This window comes from Bison bison, unplaced genomic scaffold, assembly GCF_000754665.1.
Source record: "Bison bison bison isolate TAMUID 2011002044 unplaced genomic scaffold, Bison_UMD1.0 scf7180017864459, whole genome shotgun sequence".
In the NCBI taxonomy this organism is placed as follows: Eukaryota; Metazoa; Chordata; class Mammalia; order Artiodactyla; family Bovidae; genus Bison; species Bison bison.
Genome location: NW_011495021.1, coordinates 3,746,320 through 3,755,585, shown reverse-complemented (window position 1 = coordinate 3,755,585; position 9,266 = coordinate 3,746,320). Strand labels below are relative to the sequence as shown.

Sequence of the window (9,266 nt, the reverse complement as noted above, 5' to 3'; positions counted from 1 at the left end):
GACAGCTCTCAGTATCAGCCCAGTGGCTCCCTGCCATTGGCTCAGTGCAATGGACCGGCAACGCCGCTCAATATAATAACACTCATGCCTGCCAGAAGCAGCAACTCCGAGTGCGGGAGCCGAGCGCGGGGGATGCTGCTGTCGCCGCCGCCGCTGCCGCTCGGGCGGCTCCCGCTGCCCGGCTTCGCTCGGCCGCGCGGCCGGCACTGACTCGGGCTGGGCTCCTCTCCGCCTGTCCGGCCCCTCCCAGCCCGGGATCCTCCCGCTGGGTGCATCGCCCTTAGGCGAAATTACGAGAGCAACAGAGCCTGCTAGGGAGAGCGCAGCGAGCATGCAGACGCGGAGGAGCCTCGGCGCGCAGGGCAGAAGCACATAGTGAGCCTGTCTCCGGAGGGCGTGCGAGAGAGGCGGCGGTTCGCCCTCCCGGCGGGTCCCTCACCCACCCTCCTCAGCCCCGGCGCGCTGCGGCGGCGGGCGCTGGGTGCATGGAAGCGGCGGCTGCGGCGGAGGAGGCGGCGGCTGCCCCATGGAGTGTTACTACATTGTCATCAGCTCCACGCATCTCAGCAACGGACACTTTCGCAACATCAAGGGAGTTTTCCGGGGCCCTCTCAGCAAGAACGGGAACAAAACTCTGGTAATCGCTTCTCTCCTCTCTCTCCTGTTTAAGAGGGCATTTAGAGGATTGAGGTTACTGTGAGGCTTTGAGGTGTCGCTGTTCAGTCTGGTTTACAGTATATTCGTTTCTTTATCTTGTGGGCGTGGGGTGAGAATTTGGTGTAGAAAAAGGCAGGACTCAGGGAAGCTGTGATCCAAGGCTTCGGTTGACAATTCCCCCAACGCTCGGGACTCTCCACCTCATTTGCACCGGTGAAAATTACCACAGTTTCTCCTTATTTGATGCAAATTGTGTTAACAGGACCTCTTTTTAAGAAAGAAACGGAAATAACCCTAACCCCAAGTGACCCTATAACCTCTGTCGGCTTAGGAAGCTGAAGGTGAATAAGGATGTGGATGTCTTTATGGAGGCAGAGAGCCATGTGACCGGTGGCCCGGGGCAAGTGGCGGGATTGAGTGATGGTCTCAGGAGTTTGTGTTCAGGCTGTCTCTGGAAGGACTGGCAGCAAACTTCTCTAGTGAGAAGTTGTCAGTTCAGAGCTTAACAGAGTGACTACAGAACCCCAGGCCATCAACTTTAAGCTATTGACTCAAAAGAGGTTGTAGATGAGTGTGTGCGGTGAGCATTCTGACACAATCAGAGCCAAAAAGGAAAAACGTGCCAGACAGAGCCTGTGCAGTCCTGGAAGGTTCTCACTGGACCACAGAGCTGCTTTTTTCAGCATTCTAGTATGAAAAGGACTCCTGATTGGTGAGAAATGTGCTGAGCATTAAGATAGTACAGGGCCACAGCTCTTACTTTTTCCTTTCCCATTCCCTCTTAGCTACAAAACCTCCTTGCAGAACTGATTCGCAAGTCCTCGTATCTCCTGAGAAGTATACACTTCAATAAAGAAAAAAAAAAGGAAGTACAGGGAAGGCTTATTAGGAGGGAAGACTTATTAGGCTTAGTAAGGCAGAGTAGAGCCATAGTGAGATGATGGTATGCAAATATATGCATCACTAAAGTCTGGTTCCTTTAGCAAGCAACACCCCCCACCCCCACTATACAAAGTGATGATTGCTTAGCCCTGAATAAGTAGAGAAGTGTAAGGACAGACTCAATTAGTCCAAAAGTAGAGTATTCTTAACTTGCATTTCTTTATATAATCTTAAAATATTCTACATAATTTTTTAAAAAATGTGCTGTGCATGTGTTTTCCAAGAATGAAAAGTTCTCTTCTGAAGTTTTAAGTGAATTCTGACATTGATGTGATTTATTTATTTTCTTTTCTCCCTTGAAATCTCTTGGACACCTTCCTCTCAGCTCATTTAAGACATAAAGAAACAGACTTAGTTTATTGCTTTTATTCTTGTCTGGATAAGATTGTTTACTCTTGTTGATCAAAGAAAATACTCTCCTGTGGTCTTCCAGTAGAGTACCATTCAGAGCAATAGGCACAGGCTGAGGGAATGATGGAAAATATTCTGGCTAGACTCAGAGAACTCAACAATATGTAAAGGTAATTTTTTTAAGGGGGAAACACTGTTTTGAAGAAAGTATGCACTGGTTTGTTTTTTAAGTCATGTTTCACTTATGAGAAAAGACAGACTTATTGAACAAGATCTCATCTCCATAATTATAATAATGGTGTAGGTAATAAAACCATGAAATAAAGTTCATAGGGGAAAAAAATTATTTGTCAAAACTCAACTTGTTAAAATTCCATAATCTTGATTCTTAAGTCAACTTTGGGCTTCCAACAATGATTGAACTTGATAAGGCTGATATTTGTTGTATGTTTGAAGTTGATTAGTTCTTTATCACTCATGTTGACGAAAGATAGGTTAAAGTGTAGACCTGCCTATTTTATCTTCAAATTAAGATAGATGTTTAAATGAAGCTATCTAAATTAGATGAATAAATCTAAATATATGCAAATGCTAGAAGCAACAAATTCGGTTAAAAAGGCTTAGAAATAGGTCTATCACATTTTTCTTATTTATAGTAAAAAAAAAATTATATGAACTTCATAGCTAATCCTTCAACATTGTGCTTACAAACTGCCCAAGTTTGTGTTTCCTGTGCAAGATATTTATACTGACTGAAATCATGTGGATTTTCATATGTGGTTCCTCCATAATTGAAAATATTAATTTAAAAAGTAATATATGTCATATGTTTACTTTCTGTGTCTTTTGATGATTTGTTACTGAAGAGAATGAGACTCATACCTGTTTTTATAATAGAAGAGATTCTAAATATATCCGTAAATGAATTTTTTAAGGAAATACTTTTCTATACTTACCAAAAACTATATTCTTTACAGCAAGTAGGATGCTATGAGAGCTTATTATAAACTAAAACTTACTACAAGCTAAAAACAGAAAACTGAACCTGAGACTTATCAGAAATAACAACCTTAATAAGAAACACAAATATTATCTTACAAATATATATGTTCCACAATTTTCATGTAAGGGTTTATACTGTCATGTCATAGAGTGAAGTGATGAGATCTTTTTTACTTTCTTGCCTATTTGATTTTAACATATTGTGAACTTTGCCTTTAAAAAATCATCACATTTTTGTATTTTGAAATTTGTTAAGTTTAAAGAATTTTAATAATATCTCATTTTTTTTTTCCTATTTCAGGAAAAAACATTTTACTTAAAATGTAAAATCCATTTAGGGATTTTTTTTTCAAAGAAATTCCAATTATTTTCAGCCACTGGAAAGCAAATGGATATTCCAAATATTTTTTAAATTCATATTTTTAAAACATTTTATAGTCTTTAAAGTTATTGAACTGATTTAAGATAGGCTGTAATTGTTGATACAGTGTTCTTTCATGAATTAGAAGTTATCTATAAAGTTACAGAATAAAACTCAATGTTTAATGACATTGATTAATTGCTTTAGTCCTAAATCTAGAATTCATATTCATACTGAGGAGATTCTAAAAATGTGCAGACCTTTCCAACGGTCATATTATGTCCCTCACACAATAAATTTTTAAGGATACTTAATGACTAAGCCTGTTGTTAACCTTGACCCTATTCCTGAGCCTTTAAATATACTTCTCTTCACAATTTTAACTGAAAATACACAAATCTCAGTTTTGCACGGTCTTACCTCCAAAGACAAAAGTCACTCTACCTGTGATGATTTCTGTTGTAAACAGTATCATATCTGTGATATAGCTTTAATTCCATGGAATAAAAAATTAGCTAATATTTTATTAATGCTCCAGAATATGTCTAAATAAGTTATGTGGTTTAATAGCAGTGAATAAAGTTTACCATCCATGTATTCTCATTGTTTTTACTTAGATTATCTCAAACCACCATTGTGTATGCATTTGTTTATTGGATAAAGACATTCTTTTATATTTATATTTTGCAATTGATCCACAGAAGTTTTTGCCCTAATTATTTAAAAATTGTAATGCAAAATATTAAAAAATATTAAAAAAAAGAATTTACATATATATGTAATCACTTTTATTATGGAATTTGGAGTTTGTGGAACTTTGGAAATCATTACTGATTTGTTTGTTGCATTGTCAGTTTGCCAGCATTTTTTTATTTCACAAGAGTTTTATGTCTGTGTAAAGACTATGAAATTCAGAAAAAAGAAGTGCTGATTTGAGGTCAAAAAGTGAGTCACTATTAAAATGCAGATTTCCTGACTCTAGACAAATTTTCTTCATAATTTTTATGCTAAATTAGAGAATCTATAGCAATTGGTACCATAATCTCCATACTGATAAAGAGGTGTAGGTGTCATCTATTGTTTGAGGACATTCTACTTTTCCACTTGTCTTTAGGTGTAAATAAATAGTACCAGACTCACAGAATAGTTTGAATTCAAATTTATTTTATTTCTTGTCTTCCAGTATGTGAACATGGATAATTTTTGTCTTGCCTAAACCTTGCTTCTGAAGGCTGTCCTCCATTTCCAAAATATTTAGTACCAGGTTTGTTAAGATGTATTGACGTATTAATCATTTCTAAACATATTGTTATTTAGTTCATTCAGATTTACTGAGATGCTTTAATTGCAAAGCACTGGTCTAGGCACTACAGGATCTGTGCTAAGCATTATGCACTAAATATTGTGTTAAGATGTATTCATGTATGTGCCTGTTCATTTTGAATGTGTTGAAAAAAATATTCACAAATTTTGACAAGTTTATATGTTTCTTATCACTCAAGATATTTTTATATATATTCATTTTGAAAGTATGAAAAATTTCTTGGATTTTTCCTTTGTGTATACAGGAACTCACTAAAATTAGATAGGTCTTTGAAATATACTCTATAAACTTGTTCTCATTACCATTATAATAATATTATGTCATTCCCTTACACATTTCTGTATCTCCTACAGTTTATAATTTAAAAGGTTCCTCCATCACTAAAACCCATTTATGTGGCACATTTAGGATTGTGCCTAAGACTAAAGAAACAGTTGTTAAATTTGTGCTACTGAGATGTTATCATTGTTAGATTAATATTCTCAAGAATGGTCAAGAATGAAGGTGGATTAGGGTGAATAATATGTGGCTAAACTTCCCCACGCTATAGGCTTAGTCGTATAATCAGTTCTATATTTGTTCCAAGTTTCTTTTCCACTATTATGCATTCAGAGTCAAAGACCATCTTGTGTCTCACTTTTCTGAACTTAAGGTGTCATATATTCTTTGTCATACTTGTTTTGTATTCCAGTAGAGCTTTACAGCATGTGCATTTCCAGAACACATTATTGGAGTGAGGAACATAAGATTGAAATATTGATATTATAATCTATTCAAAAATGTAAGCAGTATTTTAAGACAGATGTTGTCAAGTAATAGCCATGATTCCAACATATCCTTTTTGGTTTATCAAATATTGTGTAAGTTATTTTTGATAGTTGAAATTCAAATAGTGACACGCTATCTTATGACGTAACTTCTCTGTTATGCACCCGTATTTTCTAGTTTATTGATGACTGTTACTACTTTTTTGCTGAAAATACAGCAAGAGTTTTGGAGACCACTAATCCAGAGGTTTCAGATAGTTGTATGCAGGACTAAATTCAGGTGGCAGAAGTAGTTTGTTGAGTGTGCGCTGTGTTTTAAAATATTTGAGCTTAAATACCATTCAAAGAGGAATACACTTCACAGCTTGCTACTGTTGATACTATTTTTGTTTTTACTGTTACATAAGTTTATCTAATTATACAGTCCTGATCAATGAAGGCACTTGAATTTTCCATCCCTTGTTTAGTCTGAGAACCAGATTTTACATAAAGGTAGTCAGAAACATTTTCGTTATTCTACCCTTCATGGTACCAACTTTTAGGTAGACAGGAGTCTTCTGAAAAGTTTTCCACATACTCATCTTTCTGTACTGTTTACTATATATTGGCTGGACTGCTTTACAGTATTTTCCAGATCGTATATCTAGACAAACTTTCACTTAGACCACTGGTGTTTTTGGTAATTTGTGTTGTTTTTAGTCTTTTAAAAAATTAATTTTGAATGTAATTTTATTCTTTAACTTATACTTTTGATAAACATGTTTAACTCACATAGTATACTTAGAAAATAGTTTTTGAAGGTATATATAGGGGAAATCATACTTTTAAATAAATGTAATCATAATACAGGGTTGAAATAATTTTCTCCAGTGATCTTATTTACCTGAGATAAATTGAAGGCAGTTGTTGTATATAAAGAGTTTGAGTAATCCTTCCAGAAAGAAAGAAAAAAATAGTCTTTTTAACCTGTACTATGCTGAAGCCACAATTCATAGCAATCTGTCACTTTTTTATACTGCTAATTACAATATTGGGCTTCCCTGGTGGCTCAGACAGTAAATAATCTGCCTACAATGCGGGAGACTTGGATCTACCCCTTGAGTATTCTTGGGGATTCCCTGGTGGCTAAGACCACAATGTTAATAATTTTATTAATTCTGTTCTCTAAAAATCTTAGTCTGAAACCATTTGATCTGTTTTATCTCATCTAAATTATCCTTTGCTTCTGAGAAAATTCTTAGCATGTATACAATATTGTGATCGTGTTTTCAACTGGCAAAGTTTCATTAATTTTATAAATGTGTTACACTACACTTCCTAGCACAGTATAAGATAAAGTGGGATAATAAATAATTAAAACTCAATCCTAGTTGTCAAAATAGCAGAATCCATTACCTGATGTAGTACTCTGGACTCCTTCGTAATGGTTTGGCACCATTAGAAGAAAGTTATATACTTTCCTAAGTGTAAGTACATTTAATGTATTAAATGTTTATGATGACAGTGCTATTTTCAAATAATAAGAAAACACTCTTTACTTACATAGCTTTAGAAAAATGAGCTATGCTGACTGTGATAACTGGTTTTAGGTATCAACCAGAGTGAATGAAGTGAAAGAATTAATTGCTCAGGTTTGTCCGACCCTTTGTGAGCCCATAGACTGTAGCCCACCAGCTCCTCTGTCCATGGGATTCTCCAGGCAGTAATACTGGAGTGGGTTGCCATTTCCTTCTCCAGGAGATCTTCCCAAACCAGAGATTGAACCCAGGTCTCCTGCATTGCAGGCAGATTCTTTACCATCTGAGCCACCAGGGAAGCCCTGAGTAGTAGCCAGTTATTTAATCAAAGGCTAATCTTGTTGCTCTGAAGGTATTTTATAGATATAGTTAATGAAGTCTATATTTAGTTGATATCAAATAAAGGAGATTACCATCTATAATGTGGATGGACATTATGCGTTGAAAGACTATAAGAGAAAAAACTGAGGTTTCCTGGTGAAGAAGATGTTCTGCCTCAAGACTGTAGAATCAAAGCCTGCCTTGCATTTCTAGCCTACTGACCTGTCCTACACAAGCTCAACAAACCCACAACCAGAATCAATCCCCAATTACTTAAAATAAAATTCTCTCTCTTTTCCTCCCTCTGCCTCCTCTCCTTTGTCTCCATGTAATTTTTCCTCACCAGCCCCCCACACCCCTGTAATAGTTCTCTCTCCATCTTTCCTGTTGCTTCTGTTTGTCTGGAGAACCCGAAATGGTACACTGAGGATCAGTTATTATATCTTTTATGTTGTCTCTTACAATAACACAACTCAATATTTCAAATATAAATCATATCCAATTTCAATTGGATTTAATTGGAAATAGGTGAAATTGACATTGTTAAACTTTTGGGGCTTGAAATGGATAGACCTTAAGGTGGAAAGTTTTTGTTATTTTCCAGAGGAACATTTAATAACCTTATTTTAAATATTTTCCTGGATTGCTTTGTATCCCTCAGTCCATATTGCTGCCTTCTCGAAAAGTGAAAGTAAAAGTTGCTCAGTCATGTCCAGCTCTTTGAGACCCCGTGTCTTCATGAAAAATATACTACCAGCTAGAAACTACCAGTAACACCACACTAATTGAACATACCCAAGCGGGACATACTGGTCCTTGTTGGAACAAGATGAACTGCACTCCAAGGGGAACCTTGAGACATCTCATGATGAGGGAATAAGGGTGAATTTTATAGGTTTGGGGATAGTGTAAGATGCTTTTCTGAAGTTTATTAAAATACTGTTTTATTCTGGATTGTTCTGTGAAAATGAAGGACCAGTTCTGTGATTGGTTGTCTTAATGCTTTTTCTCTAAGAGGCAAGAGGAACAGAGTTAGGGTAAGGAAGCAGCTTTTGCTTGTTTTGGCTGACAGATGGGGATGTTTCATAACAAAAACAGCGTGTTTGTTTTTGTCTGTCCCCAAACACGATTGCAAAGTGGTCTTGTTTTTTCCTACTTAACTTTGTACGCATCAGGGACCTTGTCTGGTATTAGTGGATTGTGAGCCTGTGTATGTTTGATCACAGAACCACACCTTACTTTTGGGACTAGACAAGTGTGCCTGACAGTTCCCAGGGGCTTCTCTTTCCTTTCTCAAATATGACATGGATGGTTGCAAGGCAAGACCATCAGAGGAGCATTTCACGGAAATGAATTCCAGAGCTGGGGAGTTTTAGGGATGAGGGAAGGGAGGAGAATGATTGAAGATTACCAAGCTGGAGTGTGGACGATACTGTCCTGTGCTGGCACTTCCTTAGGAGGACTCTGGGAGATAAACAGTCACCTGTCTCTTGAGAGAGATACAGAAGAAAGGATTTTCAAGAGAGACAAACTTCAGCAGGAGCAAAATGGTGAAGTGAAACTTCAGTGAAAACTCTGAAGCTATAGAGATTTCATTGATAAGGTACCCTTCTGAATTCAAGACACAATCCGAGTGTTTTAAGACATGTAGTGATATAGAGAATTTTGTCATAAAAGAGGATGTAACATAATCCAATGGAGGTTGAAATCCAGGAAATGAAGAAAAATTTGGGAATTCTGGGGTTCTTGTGGCAACTGATATTATTAGAAATACAGGGTAGTTTAAAATTGGTTCTGATAATCCCAGGGCAGGTAGTGATTAGCAGTGGAATGGTGAACCAGGACAGAGGAGAAATCCTGTGGGAGGTACTCAAGAGTTCTTGGGCAGCTGGGATGCCTCCTTTAAGACTGAATTATGTGCAGTCCATGGGGTCGCTAGGAGTCGGACACGACTAAGCAACTTCACTTTGACTTTTCACTTTCATGCATTGGAGAAGGAAATGGCAACCCACTCCAGTGTTCTT

General features: G+C 37.1%; 1 protein-coding gene across 1 annotated transcript in view; it reads left to right on the top strand.

Annotated features, from left to right (window-relative positions):
* The first annotated feature begins 526 nt into the window (after positions 1-526).
* The window catches only part of ZNF804A (zinc finger protein 804A), a 349,243-nt gene continuing 340,503 nt past the window's right edge, over positions 527-9,266 (top strand). The window contains exon 1 of the mRNA XM_010859737.1: positions 527-637. Coding sequence (XP_010858039.1) covers positions 527-637 — 111 coding nt within the window. The remainder of the gene's footprint in view (positions 638-9,266) is intronic.